This window comes from Odontesthes bonariensis, chromosome 6 (genome assembly GCF_027942865.1).
Source record: "Odontesthes bonariensis isolate fOdoBon6 chromosome 6, fOdoBon6.hap1, whole genome shotgun sequence".
Classification (NCBI taxonomy): domain Eukaryota; kingdom Metazoa; phylum Chordata; class Actinopteri; order Atheriniformes; family Atherinopsidae; genus Odontesthes; species Odontesthes bonariensis.
In genome coordinates, this window is record NC_134511.1 from 20,114,631 (window position 1) to 20,130,688 (window position 16,058).

Below are 16,058 nucleotides of genomic sequence, written 5' to 3' on the forward strand. Positions count from 1 at the left end.
TCTCGTTCAGCCTCCGAGGGCTTTATAGGAAACGCAGCCGCCATGGTAAAAAACAAAACAAAACAAAGCAACTAAAGCAGAACGATTAAGATACATCATCTGAATGAGCTGGCTTTAGAAAAACTGAATGAACGAAGAACTGACAGTGACAGCCAGGAACACATCACTCCCTACAGGACACAAGAGGCACGACCGCCAGAAACTCCACGATTCACTGGTAACCAAGAGTCCTTTTTATTAATGGTGACTAAATGGATGCAAATCTTAACAGTCAAACAGAGAGTTTATTCAGCCATCCTGAAATTAAGCTCCAGCAAGGTCTAAGAGCTGTTCAAAAGTAACCTATCAAGTGCACAACCTAAAAAAAATCTAATAGCAAGCATGTGGAGGGTGGTGACGGACTAAAAAGAAAAAAAAAAACACAACACACATAATATGAATATGGTGGCTTATGGTATAATAATGTACAGTGAAATTCATTACAATAAAACCTTTCGGTTTAATCACTTGATAGTCTCTGGAATCAGTTCTGTCCAATCAACAAAGATGCAACAAACTGAAATTCAACCAAGAGTGGAGATTTTAGTCTTTCAGGATATAAATGGAACATTTTGACATAAATATAAGCCTAACATTGCAATTGTAAGGTCCTCCAGCTGTCACCGGTGATGTGTAAAGTAGAAATTCTACAAGGGATCATTGATGACTTACTCAATTCATGTCTCACCAAAGTCTGAGTAAAACAGATTTATTTGCAGACAAATGTTAAACCCACATGATGCAGCAAAACTACCTGCTTTAATTTTACACTCAATTACTGTGTACATCCTACAGGAGGGCAAGAACCACCGTTATGATCCTTACCTGCACAATTAATCAGATGATGAAAACTGAAAAATAACACTTGAAGAGAACTAGTCAATTTTGGAGGATCTTTCTTTTTGAAAATGATCCAATACGTCAGAACAGGAATTATGTATATATGTATATATATCTATCAATCACAAATATAACCCAAAGCCAGTGGAGTCACCCAATACTCAAGCATTACTTTGAGCTAAATGGAAATTGACAACAGTGCTGTATAAAACCAAAAGGACAGTGTCGGCCCACAAGATAAATACGCTGTTATACCTTAAAAGAGAAGAAGCCAAAAAAAAAAGACGACATATGCTGTGATGGAACGGAGACTGTAGAGGATGGAGCATTTCGATGGTATTGGCATTGCCACTTCAGAACACAAAATGTAATAATCAATCATAAGAATATCAGATAATTGCCTTGTCCCTCCCACTGTGTCCCCCAAACTCAAAATTAAATAGTTACCTTTTAATTCACCTTGGTGAAATCAAACCATTCCTTTATCCAATGTATATTAGAGCAAAAGGAAACACGACAACTGACTATTTACTTTTTTTTTTGTTTTTGTTTAGTTTCTTAAGGAATCGGGTCACTCGGTGTCGACCATCCACATGTATAACTTTCACCCTTCAAACCAAATCCAAACTTTAAACCAGCAGTGTTCAGCTAATATTAGATGAAGGATGGTCTTCTCTCTGTACTGCACGGTCACCACTAATGACTCATATAAAAGGACAAAGATGATAAAAGCAAACATTGTGTCTACTCTTTTTCACTCAATATAGTGAAGATGAATAAAGAGATTTTTTTTTTCCCCCCCCAAATGCCTTTGCGGGGAATAAAACTGCACTGTGAGAGTGACCTCAGAGATGCAGTGAGCTGCAGATACGGAAAAACATCCACAGCACCCCGACATTGTGATAAAACACCTGGTTTCAACTTCTGCTACTTTGCTCATTTCAGGGTGCAGTTTGGGGCTGAAAAATGCACCAGATCAGGGGGAGGGTATGAGGTGATGGAGCAGAAAAGGACAAATTTTAAAAAGAAATAAAAAGAACAACCAAAAAAAAAACCACATTTAGAAAAGTTCAAATCACATAAGGTTTGTTTTAAACTACACGAGCAGCTTGAACTCTCTAAAATACAGATAGTTACAAGCAACACAATCAAGCCTTTCTTTCACTTTTTCTATTTCTTTTACCCCTCAAAAATATTTCAAACAACTTTTTTTCCTCCAGACTTGTAGCGTACAGTTTTTAAGAACCGCAGTGCTGAGTGAAGATGAAGAGTCAGATTGCACGAACTGGTAGTTTGATATGATCCGATTTCATATCAACACTGCTGTTCTTACCCACTCTACGCCCTTGAGTCCAGTTACAGACAAAAGAATGGGGGAAAAAAACAAAAACAGAAAGAAAGTGATGCGTCGGATCCCGGAGTTCAGACAACGTTACGATCCGACACGTGTCATAGTGGTCTTCTTGTCAGAAAAGAAGCTTCTCAGCAGGACCACCTGACTGATGCTGACCACCAGGAGGATAAGGGCTTCTCCGATGGACCAGAACGCAACGCGGGTGTTAAGGTCCTCGGCCCGACTGCGTCCCTGGGCCTCACGGAGGCGGAAGTGCGTCTGGTAGTCGATGACGGACTTCAGGGCCTCATGAATAGAGACACAAGCTGATTCCATCTGGAAATGGTGAACAAGACTAATATTAGACCTGCTGAATATAGCGGAAAAAAGACCTTATGCCAACTGACAGAGGGCACCCTCTTCCCAACTGTAAAATGTTGTAATTAAATACGGTAGATAATTTATTTAAGAATGATCATCATTCAGCCCTTTATCAGAAAAGATTTAAAATGTAAAATTGGCAAAAGATTAAAATGTGAATAAAACCATATTGTTCTTGACTACACGTTCATCTGTCAGCTGCAATATCAATTAAAGACAAAGAAAATGATAAAAAAAACAACAACAAAAAAAACATACTTTTTTTTCATGGTTGGCCTGAGATCTGATCATTTGTGACAAGTTTAAATGAGCACCATGCAGAAAAACAACCGTAAACTGTTGCCTTTTTTGGATACATGTATTCAACATTGTGTAAGTTGTGAATAAAAACAGAGGGGACTGCCACACAGTGGCAAACGTGGCTCTATCCCAATTTATTTATTCTTTTTTATTTTTTCTAAGTGCTACTGCCGTCAAATCCAGAATGAGTGATATTATTTTTTCTTTCAGTAGCTCTATCCTCAACCCTCAGTCTTGTCTAACGGACTCTTACTTTATGCTTGTAACTTGGTTGGCGATCTGAATCTATTGCAGGAAATTTACAGGCATGAACACAAACAGCGTTTAAACAATGTTCAGCTACCTTTTCTTGCCAACCCAAGTTAGCTCACCCCACAGATGCAATGATGACCAGAGCAGAGTGTCACAGACGAGGAAGCGTATTTTATTATCCACAGCATCAGTCTTTCCCTCACACACAGACACAAAGCTCACCTGAGTTAGAGCAGTAACCCTGTTCTCGTTGGGGAAAAGTGGAGGGTCATCGCCGACCTGGAAATCAAAGTAAACCGTCTTGTGCGTGAAGGTGGAGAACTCGTTGCTGAAGCAGAACTTGTAGGTGCCGTTCTTGGCTGCTGTGAAGGTAAAACTGTCGTACTGCTTCTTCATCTCCTTGTACAGTGTGGTGCCATCTGGGTCCTCCAAACGACAGTCCACATCATAGTGGCCACCAGTTACTACCTGGTAATTCAAAAGGACAGAAGGAGGACAATTAACTCATTGACACGATCATCGTCTCATTGTTTCTTTTCACTCTGCACACCCCAGACTGCCAATACAACTCAGAGTCCGGTCCAGAAATACTCAGCGGACTCTGCAGTTGTTAGGTGCATCACTGATGGACAAGAGGCTGAGTACAAAGATCTATTCGACCACTTTGTGGCACGGTATGGGAGCAATCAACCCAAAACAAAAGACATGATTGTGAATTTTAGGCCAAAAACTGGCTCCATCCTGGAAGAAGAGGTGGTGGAAGGCCCACAGATAACTGAGTTTAATTGGATGACAGATTTGACTGGAAATACAAAACTGGGGCTGTCTACAAGAAGTGACTGAGCAGACAGTACTTCCTAAAGAAGCTTAGGCTCCTTAATGTTAACACCAGAATGTGGAGCATCCTCTATTCGTCTGTGGTGGAGAAAGCAATCTGTTGGGGCAGCAGCATCAGAGTCAGTGACTCAAAGAAACTGAGCCTGTGCCGGAGACTGCTCTTAATCGTGCAAAGGAGAACGCCGCCCATGTCGCTGAATATAAGGGACAATACTGCACATCCTCTGCTACATGGTGATGAAACGATGAGTGTGTTCTGTAAGAGGCTTCTTTTGCTCCGCTGAAACGAGGAACGGTGCAGGAAGTTATTCCTGCCACACAGCAGCAATAACTGCCTTTGTCATTCAACATCAATCAGTATTGATGATCAATTATTAATGGCAAAACAAACTTGCAAAAAAAACAACAAAAAAAAAAACAACACTGCAACATTATAATTTACATACAACAAATGTGTTCAATTACTGAAAATAATTCACAGTAATTATTGTGGAGGGTCATCGCCACAATAATAATAGAGAACAAAGCAGTTGTTTGCTATTATCTAGTCTCAATACGATATATTCCATAGTCTTTGTTGTATTTATTAGAGACTGGCTGTCTTTATTTACCCATTAATTGAAAATATGTAAAGCTGTTCTGCCCAATTACTCTTTAAATATCAACGTCAAGAAGCCGATTTTGATGTTGCAGTCTTCCAAATGGGACTGTTAATAGGGATGTTGAGCTGTGGGTCGAAAGAAGACACACATACCTGAAACTCAAGTGTGCACTTAGTACCCATGATGATGTCCTCGTAGAAACACTGTTTGGCGTTGTCTGGCAGCTCAAAAGTTAGCTCAGAGCCTAGCGCCCACCCACACAGTAGCTGGGCCCACAGCACCTGCAACAGCACCCGAAGCGATCCGAACATCCTCAACACTGACAGCCACCAGCTTTAAATGAAAACCTGGAGAAACAAGCATTGGCAGACATAGAAATGAAATCAATATCGACGGTGGCAAAAGCCAAAAATAGCGAGAAAGCAAACCCGGACATTGTTGTCAGCGACAAATTGTTAGCTTAAAGCTAACTGGCTTGCTATCTGGCATTTGTGTTTTAAAGTCAGAAGATAGCTAGGAATTGGAAATATTTTTCTATGGTTAGTACATTTATATATTGTTCTGATCTATAAGGGATCGGGTAGATTAAAGTTAATTTAAACAGAATTTATTTTTCTCTCAGTCTGAATTACCTACTCACACCAAGGTCCTCCTCACCCGGATGCGACTAATGCTAAGAGACGTATTACAAACGTGACACACCATTGGCTGTCATTAGTAAAAAGCCGCCTTCTGCTAGCTCTCATTGGACGAAAATGAAGAGGCGGAGCGCTTGTGGGATCACGTGGGCTACGTCCTCAGAAACGCGTCCTCCTTTTCAACACACTCCAACGTGGCTGCTGTCGATTAGATTCTGTGTAGGTTGCGGTGTTTTAGGATTTGTTTTTGGCATTTTACAAATTGATTATATACTTGAGTCTACAAATATAAAAAAAAATAGTCAAACTGTGCCTATAGCAGACGTTTATAAACGTAATGTTCTAACATGTTATTGGCAACACTTATGATGATTATGTTGGGACTATTATTATTATTATTATTATTATCATTATTATTATTTCAAACATCTAACAATAATCAACAATCAATAGATTGTTTAAATTAAGACAATACAAAATGATTTTCATGTTTTATTTTGTTTTTCTTTGAATGAACGTCAGACGTTTGTGGCTATAACAGCGGGTGGTGTCTGATGCGTTTTCTTCATTCTAATAAAAGTTGATGTGCACAATAGGGATGTATTTGTTTGAACGCCATATTGTATTCTCGTATGCTTTGAGTACAGTACAGAGTGTCTCTACGTTTAAACTTTAGGATCTAAAATCCTATCTCAGTCCATTTAAAAACCTCATGTTAACATGTTTGTCCATTGTAGGTTAAAGTTTTCAATATAACACGAATTTATTATCAATAGGTGTTATTTATTATCAATACCTATAGTGACTCATCAATCTTCTGCATAGGAATTCATATAATAAACACTTCGCTGAATCTATTTGGTAGAATTGTAATTTTTTTTACTTTAAAAATTAGCCGAAAACGGGATGGTTGGGGAGGTTGGACTTTAAAACTTGCATCTTCAGCAGTGCAATTTAATTATTCCCCGTAAGGTCCGGTTTTTTCCTCATTTTCATTTTTTTCCATCTCTCAATTTCTGCACAAGATTTGACTATACATAGCGTAACAAAACTAAATCTGATCAGGCAACATCGCTGTTTATTGGGGGTAATGGGAGAGCACTTTTCACAAGATGGCGCTATATTTCCAGCATGCCAAACGGCTTGATGTAACTTCACAGTCCCTATTTGAAGATAAACTCTGGATGTGACTGTACTGTACTGGAATACATTATTCTTTGGTCAGTATCTAATAAAGGGCAAATGAAGGAGCTTCAGAGGTGGACTGACTTATTTCCCATATAGTCTGGAGCACAACCCCAGATAAAAATGATGGAATCACCACTCTTAAGATGGTCTTCATGTATAATTAAAAACTTTCCCGGGGTGTGGCCACTGCTGGCTACATGCCTAAAATGGTAACATACAACTTTTTAGCTGCCTTTAATTTGCATTCCTAAAAAAATACTTGCACAAGTATTAAGATGCAAATGAGCAGTTAAAGGAAGGTGCTGGCAGAGCTTCAGGAACTGTTTCAACTGGCTTACTGGCAGACAACGTGGTCTTGACAACAATAAAATGACTGAATAAAACAGCTCAATTAACATCTTCCAAAAGTGGGGAGTCCATCATTGTTGAAAGGAATGCAGATCAGTCTTTGTTTTTATCTTCTCTACAATCCAATCTTGGAATAAGCAGTCTTGACATATTTTGGACTTAGGATGCTACATAACCAGCAGACCACTGCAAATAAGACAATTGTTGAATAACTGCTCCGTCTGACACCAAATTCAGCAATTCTGAAAGATTTCTGCATCAGCTTTCTATAGGCTCACTATTTCCTTAAATGTCAGTTCAGGACATTTTGTACATCGCTTAACCCTGGGGTCCTTTCTCCTTGAGGGACTATTTACCTGTTTCTGATTTTATTTCTTGTCGCTCTTAATGCAACTTTGTTAGAAGTGTAAATACCACAGTAGCTACATTCATTCTGAAATCTCTATGGATTTTACTCCTCCACTTCATCTGGGTGTGTAACCCATGCTATCAGAGCACTCGTACACGGACAGAATATGAATAGCTAGCCCCTGGGTACAGGCATGAAAAAGATTTGTCCAACTAAAACCCAAAGCACCTCATCTGCAGTAGATGCAAAAAACAAAACAAGTACAAATTATCTGCATATCCAGGATTCTGGATAATTAAGCCACTCCTCACAGTTATTTTATCTCTTTTTTTTTCTCCTCCACAGTTGCATTGTCATGTTTTAGCATGCATCTGTGCATAAATATTTTGGTTAATTTATTTCTCTGTTTGGTTTTGTGATCATCTTGGTATATATTCTCATTTTGGATAATTCTGTAGCCACGTATGTGGTTCTTTGTGTTCAATTGGTATATTTCAAATTTGTTTTGGGTCTCATTTTGGTTGTTTGACTTACTTTTGTGTCAATAATACATTTGGTTCACATATCTCGATGCTAATTTGGGCCACATTTGGTTATTTTGAATCAATTTGATATTAATTTGTCTCGTTTTTTTAAACACCTACTCATTTTATATCTTCGTTTCCATAAGTTGTTGCATGTTAGTGTGTATTTTATCTTATAACTTTTGATGAGACAATACGTTCTCGACTCTTTGGCTCCCGGGTTAGTTCGGTTTATTTCCACAAACGGTAGACACATATATATGCATAAATTATAATGTGATGTAAGACACCACCACAGCAAAATGTATGCCGAGTGCGTCTGTCGACTGGGCGGCTGACCCCAAATCGAACTCTCGCGTGAAGTAGAAACACGAGATTACAGTATAGGGAGGGCTGCATGGAGAGCAGAAAAGACATAACAAAAGCCACACATTTCAAGTAAGAGGCGCTGGTCGCTTTTTATTTTTTTCGTCAGCTAGAGGGAATTCCATCCAATATTCACACAGATTTGAGTTAAACGGCAATATTATAAACGTTTTGCATGATGCCTAGTAGCACGGCTTTGTTGGAGGCCGATGAGGGAGAGTCCGAGGTCCCACCGCCGCTACTGCACGCCTTCACCGGTATGGGCCTCGAGGAACACCACGGCACCCAAAGCCAGACCTCCGAACAGGCGGATGAGGGCATGTCATTTCACCACCACCAGCTCGCTCCGGTCTCTCATTTCAGCCTCATCGGTACGGTCCTCGACTTGAAGCCCCTGTCTCTTCATCGGCCGCCCTCGGGAGATGAGGTGAATAAAACGGCAGCGCCGGAAGACGAAGAGCCCGAAGGTGTAGCGGCCGAACCTTCGTGCTCTACCGGTGGCTCGCTGCTAGCTCAGGCCCACCGCCACCAGCACCTCTCATCCGGGCCGAATACCTCATTGATGCCGTCGGTTATGGAGCCGTCGCACGTCGAGACGGTATTGTTGTACAGCGGAGACGAGCGGGATGACACTGGGGTTGGCGGTAGCGCCTTGCCCCCGGCTAGCAGCATGGCCATGCTACCACCCGGCGTGTACGGGGAGCCGGGGTTCGAGGCCGAGCCATCGCTTCTGAGCCGGCGAAAGAGCGTCAATACAACCGAGTGTGTGGCCGTGCCGAGCTCCGAGCACGTCGCCGAGATTGTGGGCAGGCAGGGTGAGTTTTTCTCAAGTGGTTGTGGCTGATTTGTGAGACAGCGGTAAATGGCTAGCTACAGTGTGAACGAAATTAGGTCAGTCAGGAGGGGGAGAAATGCACACAATTTTGAAAAAAAATAAACACGTATTGGCAAAAGGTAATTTTTATTTTTTTTTTTTGCTTCTCAACGTTTCTATTATTTAGCATGTTCAGCGTTTAACGTTAGCTTTAGCTTAGCACCACTCATAAATGGGTCAACGAACACTTATTAAAAAAAAGTTCACATCTAAAGTTTTTCCAAACTGCAGACCGTCCTAAGCTTTCTCGCTTTGACGTCTCGTTTATATTTAGTACGTTTTGCTCGTGCTTCGCGGACAGTGAGCACGTCCTCAGCCTTGCCTTTGTCTTTAAATCGGGCTTGGCTTTGTCTCGGAGTGGAGCATGAAGAACGGTGTGTTGGTCACCATTGCTCTGCCACATCAGCTGTAGGTTATAGTCTGCTCCGTGCTCATTGTGGTGGGTTGACGTCTCATGATTTTAGTCGAACACGTCTTACTTTGCGTCGACATCCATCGCCTTTATCAAGGCTTTTGTGTAAACTTTACATAGATTATTGATAGGGAAAGGACAGTGATATTATGTGATGTTTTAGACCAGTTGGGGGAGGGTGCCCGCACTGTGGTGTTGACAACAACAGGAAATGGCTCTGGTAATGATGTTGGACTCTCAACCACTGCTGAAAGGAATATTTAATTCATAAGCTGAGCAACTTTTAAATGGGATTGATGTCAGGAGATGGGACTGTAGCGTGTTGAAGAAAAATGGACATTGCAAATATTACACTTTTCCACAGTTCATATGGCTTTAGAAAAAAAAGGATCTATATTACTTTGTTTGTAATTGTTTTGAGAACATCCAGTCACTGTTTAAACTGCAAGAGAGCAGCTGTTTAGACAGTTAAAAAGCATTATGAAGACTTTATACGTTTGATTTCAGTGTAACATATTCTAAAGAAAGTGGGTGATGAAACTACTTGAGTAACTTAAGAGGGACAAAGTAGGTGGTTTAATGTTTGGTTGAAATTCACTTAACAATATTCTGTTTTTATTGCCACAGAACGGCACCGTTCATCATTCATTACCACTTTAACTTATTTGTTTTGAGACTCATCTTTTGTGACATCAGATTGAATTTAATCTTACACGCGGAAATAAATTTTATTTTAATTTACGATTATTGAAAGAAAATGTAAGCATGGGCTGTGCCAAAAACCATTAAACTGCTCTGATTTGATTCACTGACCTCATGTTGGGTATGAGGGTCATACTTGTTTTTGGCTGGTACACAGTGTTTTAATGTTGAAGTATTTACAAGTCTAATGGCTAATAAGTCTATTTCTCCTCTGAATGCCAAAGTTAACCCCATCTGGCCTCTGGTGGGTTGACTTTGAACCTTGGCTGCACAAAACAGCATCAACAAAGTGGTGTGCACTTCTGCTGTCGTCGTGCTCATTTGTTGTGGGTGTAGATTCTCAGTCATCCAGTTAATGGTAATCCCAAGAGCTCAAAAAGGACAACTGGACTTCTATTTCTTGGTTCTTGAAGACATTTCACCTCTCACCTCAAAAGGCTTCTTCTCTTCTAAACCAGTCTGTGGGGAGTGTTGGCTTGTATGCCAACCTTCAGCTACATCTAAGCCGAGTTCAAGAACCAAGAAATACAAGTCCAGTCGAGCCTTTTTGAGCTCTTTGGGTGTTCCTTTGTTTATAAAACACAGATGCAGGCTGAGCGGTGTGTTTTTGCACACAAAAATAGCAAAAACAAGGTTGTATAGAAATATTACAACAGAAATAGGTGCCTTGTAGGCAGTAACCTGCATTTATTGACACAACTCAATGCTGTGCGAATTATTTGTTTTGGTTGTTTAAATTGTGCAGCTCCAGATCTGAATGCTGCCCCAAAGCCCAGAAAAAAAGAAAAGGCTAAAATCACTATTAGATGATTGACTTGAGCCTGGATCGAGTTGGGAACATCACGTGAACAGTCGGTGTCACGGTGTGTTAAACTGTGTAATGATATTATATGGTGTGACATGTTTCAAGACTGAATCGCAATAATGTTTTTCCTGTCCTCTTTTGCTCTCTAAATTCCCTCCGGCAGGCTGTAAGATCAAGGCCCTACGAGCCAAGACCAACACCTACATAAAGACGCCTGTGAGGGGCGAGCAGCCAGTCTTTGTCGTGACGGGACGTAAAGAGGACGTGGCCATGGCTAAGAGGGAGATCCTCTCTGCTGCCGAGCACTTCTCCCTCATCAGAGCCTCTCGAAATAAGACCGGCCCTCTGTCTGCTGCAACCGGTTTAGGGACCCCCGCTCTACCTGGACAGACGACCATTCAGGTCAGCAAGCATGTGACGATGGTTCACGCTGTTATTCACTGACATTCTTTTGCAGCGAATCACATTAGGGGCCGTTGTTATGGTAACTAATGATGGTAAATGTTGTCACCTGAGCAGTTTTGCTTTATAAAGGAGTCTCTGTGTTTTTATTAAAGTGTGCGTCATTTCAATCCGGCAGGTGCGGGTACCGTATCGTGTTGTGGGATTGGTTGTGGGTCCCAAAGGTGAGTTTTAAGTTATTTATTTATTCAAATGAGTACAAATTCATGATGGTCATTTTTTAGTAATAGTTGAAAAAACGTCCGCTAACAAAAGCAAACTGTAAATTTAGACAACAAGCCTTTTGTGTTGTTCTGAGAATGTCATGGGAACCATAAGTTGTCTAATGGATACCGTCACGTGTCTTTAGTTTTTTAGATCTTTCCCCTTTTTAACCCCTCGCCCTGGCGACATTCCCACCTCGGAGTCAGAAAGCCTTTGGGCTTATGTGTAAAATTAACTGAAGCATTTCTCAGCCGTCTGGCATGACCTCACGGAGGGTCAAATCTTGCTCATCTGTGGCGGTGTATTCATTTTGTGAGTGCGCACTACGATTTTTAAAAAAAAATTTTTTTTTTTTGCGTTTATGTGTAAGAAGTAACGATTTCAAAAGCTTCTTACAATAAAGAGGAGTTTAGTGCTGTGCACCTCAGGAAGGTGAGTCACCAGCCTGCAGTTTAGAGCTGTAATTATTGCACAGCTGTGTTTCTTCAAAGTCACATGGACAGAAGCTGGGGTAATTGCTGATGGTGTATAATGTGACTGAAGTCTCTCTGTGTTGCTTGCTTGTACATTTTTCATCCAACTTGGCAAAATGTATGAATCAAAAAAAAAAAACAAGATTTCAAAGGGTCAGATTTTTCTCTGTCGTGATTATTTTTTACGGTTGTTTTTCCTCTTGTTCTGTGTCGTGCCTTTTGTTAATGGAGAAATAGCCGCATCACCCCAAACCACTTTTAACTTGGCTTTCAACACCTCTCAGGGGCGACCATCAAACGGATTCAGCAGCAGACCCACACCTACATTGTGACACCGAGTCGCGACAAAGAACCAGTATTCGAGGTCACAGGGATGCCAGAGAATGTTGACAGGGCGAGGGAGGAAATAGAGGCTCACATCGCCCTCCGCACGGGAACCTGCGGGGGCATCGAGGCCCCCGGAGTGGACAACAGCGATTTTCAGTTCAACGGGACAGACGTCAGCTTCGAGACTTCTGCTGCACCCGTTGGTTTGGGAGACGCCGCGTGGCTCCACGCAGGTCCGTCGTCACCAGGCGGTGGAAGCTTGCTGCCGGTGAACATCAATAGTACTCAGCGAGTCAATAGCAATATTAGCAGTGGTGTCAGGATGTCTTCCACCTACCGCAACGACAGCTCCAGTTCCCTGGGCAGTGGCTCCAGCTCAGCTGATTCTTTCTACAGTGGCGGGAACGGTAACCGGATGGCCGATTTCAGCCCAACCTTCCCGTTTAATGCCAACGCTAATAATAACAACAACAACAACAACAACAACAACAGCAGCAGTAGTGGCGGCAGCACAAGTTTCTGGTTCGGTGACAGCCTTCTTGGCGTGGGGTCTGAGGAGCTCGCCAGCCTGGGAGGTGGAGGCTCTTCCTCAGGATTTGATCCTTTAACCATTTGCACTGCCCACACCTCTCACTCTGCTGCGCAGCCGCAAATCTGGAGCCCCTTCGTGGACCACCAGTCTCTTCAAGCCTTTGATGCTCTTCAGTCTCAGGTAAGTGAGCGAAGCTTCACAATCCCCCAAAGCAGACATTAAAGAATTCCTACATGGTTTACAGAATTGAATTTAAGAAACTTCTTCTGAGTTTTAAACAGATTTTTTTCAGGGTTGTGGTTATCTGATGACTATTGCCTTTGATTTCCGCAGACCAGCCAGCCTGGTACGCCCCGCCTCTCTCCAACCTTCTCTGGAACTGAAGCCTTGGAGCACCCCCAGGCCCAACGTGTTCACCGAAGGCCTTTAGGGTCAGCCGCAACCCTCGATGCCCACAGGTTCCCCTCTTACAGCTCAGCCTTCTCCACCTCCAGTGAAAGCACCACCTCGTCATCTTCTCCTCCCGAATCCTCTTTCGCTTATCGGCTGGGTCTTGGATCAGCTGGGAGAGGGCAGGAGATATGCATCCAGTGTACGGATAACCAGGTGATCGCTGCCCTGGTTCCTTGCGGCCATCACCTCTTCTGTCTAGATTGTGCCACCCAGATTTGCCAGGGTCCAGAGGCTGTGTGCCCCGTGTGCCTGTCTCCAGCCACACAGGCCATTCAACTCCGCAATATGTAATTTTAATCCATCCATCTTCATCTTCCCCAACACTTTAGTCTCGTCACGTGTAGGGGGGACTTAGAAAACAGACCCCAAATGTCTAGGTATGTCTTCACCCAGGCTTTGTCCAAGCTGGTGTTAGGTGACAAAGGTGCAGAAATGTAGGTGAAGTAAGGAATGATGTGTATTTAGGGCATAGTTTGGGTGTTGAGCCCGTTCATGTGCCTGCTATTGTGAAGTGTTCTTCCTCGATTGATTGATCAATGGGAGGGTTGTAAGCCCTCTATGTAGCATTGGGAGGGTTGGGATACATATATGTATACATATATATGTGTGTATATATATATGTATGTATGTATATGATATTTTGCTCATCGTGATTTTAATCTACTTTTTCGTGACATTTTTTAGTTATAAGTTCCTACCTAAAAACTCCTTTTTTTTAGATAAAATCTGCATTCAGATAAATTAGAAAAAAACAGTTGGCTATTTGGTCAACGTCTTTTTTTCTTTTCTTTTTATCTTGTCAACATCTCAAAGGTTTTACAAGGCAGGAAATGTGGAAGGAGCAAGAAGTAAGCGTGTACATCTCTAGAAAGTCACACGTTTGACTTGGTATAATTTAATAGTACCCTCTCCTCGTGTTGTGGTTCCTACGAACCTGTAACGCAGCAGGAATCTCAAAAGATCCACATGCTACATCATCCTGTCAGATTTCATTTTATCCCAGGTGTTTTATGTAATTTTTCAAGCTATTGGTTTGAATCTGCTCCTTTAAAAGGATATGTTTACATTCTACAGATCACAAAAAAGTGCTTTTAGCACTGCGTCCTTTTTTTTTTTTTTTTTTTTTTTTTTTTTTTTGCATAAAACACTCTGAAGGAGGGTTTTAAAAAAATAAAATAAAATCAAGTGGGTCAAACCTGCATCCGCTAAGTTGCCACACTCCAATGGCAACCTCCTGTTGCTACTGGTTTCTGTCCCCCCCCCCCCCCAGCAGAATAACACCAACAAAGTATGGGACTTTTTTTTTTTTTTTTTTTTATTTTTTGGAGAACACTAGGATGTTACGCCACTTTAGTATCGCCACGTTGCTTTCCATTTATATTTAAAACTGTTTACGGTAAACTTGTGCCTAGTTCTGCTCTGAGTAAACAAAAGAAACAACTGGTTCAGCGTTGCTCTATCCTCAAACAAACTGGTGGCCTTTTTTGGAAGCCTATAATTAACTCACTACACTAGAGACAAATCCAGATCTCGGGCTTAGAACACAATCTGACAGACGGAAGTTGTAATGTATTTGTCAGAGTTACGTCTCTTAAATGCATCTTGATGGAACAAAGGTTATATCATAAGGATGCTTTTTTTTTTTTTTTTCCGCTCCATGATGAGCCTCTGAAGTGTTTTGTACCTGTTGCTTTATATTTCCGGCACCAAACACTCTCTCCTGTCCCGCATCATTTTGTTTTCCTTTTTGTTTACATCTTTGTATGGGGAACCATGTGCTGGTTTTCATCTCGAAAGCAAAGCACATCTCGTACTTTAGTAACATTCCTCCTCCCTTGTCTTGCTTTCATTTTTGTGTCTGGCTCATCGCTCTTACTTAAACCTCACCTGGGAGCAAAAAGCATTGATATTCCCAGCTGTGATATGGAACAAATCCCTGTACAGTAAACATGGGCTGCTTTTCTTTTTCTTTTCTTTTTTTTTTTTTTTCTTTTAAAGCCATCTCAATAATATGCTTCTTTCACTTGAATGTCAATTTTATTTGGACCGCTCCGCCCCGTGGCCGTCCAATTAATTCCATTGGGATGCAAAATGGAGATGAAGGCCATCCATTGCTTTACTCCGTTATCCCACATCTCGTCTGCCAGGCCTATGCAAAAATCATCTCAGTATATTAACTAGTCAAGGAAGCACTAAGTAAATTAACTCCTTGGGTTTTAATTGCGGAGCTCAAACAAACTTTGGCTTAAACTTTCTAGAAGGACATCTTCCTTCTGTTGTTTCTTTTTTTTTTTTTTAAATCTCCATTTCAGCCAGCGGTTTCCTCCATAACCCGCTTCAAAAAGCATCGATGAGATGTCTCAGTGGTACACTCTTGGCTCTTTGTTTTATCAGCTCCTCTGCTGTTTTGTGCACAACTAAGCACAGCCTTCCTTATATCTTATCACACTATTGAGTAGTTGGGACAAGCACATGTTTTCTTTCCTCCTTCTGCACGTCTGCTCATCGTCCTGAAAAGTACTGAAAAGGTACAAGAATGGTGGAAATCATCTCAAGTCTTAGCTTTAAACACCAGGGTCTCCGGACTTTAGCAGGATTAAATGCGTTCACAGACATTTTGAAGGGGAAGCGACTGGAATGATTTCGTTGTGGACTGCAGTCCCTCTGGTATTCCAGCTGTAAACATTATTTGGGATTTGCTGTTTCTTCTTAAATATCTTTTCTTTCATGGGTGATTGAGAGTTCTTGGGGTAATGGAACCAAACGAGTCCCAAAAGTGCAAAAAAACCCATCTGCTTCTGTCTCCTTGGGCCATCT

At 41.5% G+C, this 16,058-nt stretch overlaps 2 protein-coding genes across 3 annotated transcripts; one reads left to right on the forward strand and one right to left on the reverse strand.

Annotated features, from left to right (window-relative positions):
* Positions 1-218: 218 nt before the first annotated feature.
* On the reverse strand, positions 219-5,294 carry tmed7 (transmembrane p24 trafficking protein 7). Of its 2 annotated transcripts, none has more exons than XM_075467801.1 (4): positions 5,217-5,294; positions 4,737-4,931; positions 3,368-3,613; positions 219-2,548 (listed from the first exon to the last, which is right to left on the reverse strand). In XM_075467801.1, the coding sequence occupies exons 2-4, from the start codon at positions 4,893-4,895 to the stop codon at positions 2,312-2,314; spliced, it is 642 nt and encodes a 213-aa protein (XP_075323916.1). In that variant the 5' UTR covers positions 4,896-4,931; positions 5,217-5,294; the 3' UTR covers positions 219-2,311. The 2 variants fall into 2 exon arrangements, with proteins under 2 accessions (XP_075323916.1, XP_075323917.1); XM_075467802.1 differs by having other exon boundaries at positions 5,221-5,251.
* Positions 5,295-8,011: 2,717 nt separating this feature from the next.
* LOC142382889 (RNA-binding protein MEX3B-like) lies at positions 8,012-14,308 on the forward strand. The gene is made up of 5 exons (XM_075469017.1): positions 8,012-8,812; positions 10,954-11,192; positions 11,371-11,416; positions 12,214-12,968; positions 13,122-14,308. The coding sequence occupies exons 1-5, from the start codon at positions 8,173-8,175 to the stop codon at positions 13,530-13,532; spliced, it is 2,091 nt and encodes a 696-aa protein (XP_075325132.1). The 5' UTR covers positions 8,012-8,172; the 3' UTR covers positions 13,533-14,308.
* Positions 14,309-16,058: the final 1,750 nt, after the last annotated feature.

Bases quoted from the DNA above. Each gene is read 5' to 3' on its own strand.
- LOC142382889 (XM_075469017.1), top strand. From the start codon at position 8,173: ATGATGCCTAGTAGCACGGCTTTGTTGGAGGCCGATGAGGGAGAGTCC. The intron at 11,193-11,370 runs GTCAGCAAGCAT...TCAATCCGGCAG, and splicing joins CTGGACAGACGACCATTCAG to GTGCGGGTACCGTATCGTGT. The intron at 12,969-13,121 runs GTAAGTGAGCGA...TGATTTCCGCAG, and splicing joins TTGATGCTCTTCAGTCTCAG to ACCAGCCAGCCTGGTACGCC.
- tmed7 (XM_075467801.1), bottom strand. From the start codon at position 4,895: ATGTTCGGATCGCTTCGGGTGCTGTTGCAGGTGCTGTGGGCCCAGCTA. The intron at 3,614-4,736 runs GTATGTGTGTCT...TTGAATTACCAG, and splicing joins AGTGCACACTTGAGTTTCAG to GTAGTAACTGGTGGCCACTA. The intron at 2,549-3,367 runs GTGAGCTTTGTG...CACCATTTCCAG, and splicing joins GGGTTACTGCTCTAACTCAG to ATGGAATCAGCTTGTGTCTC.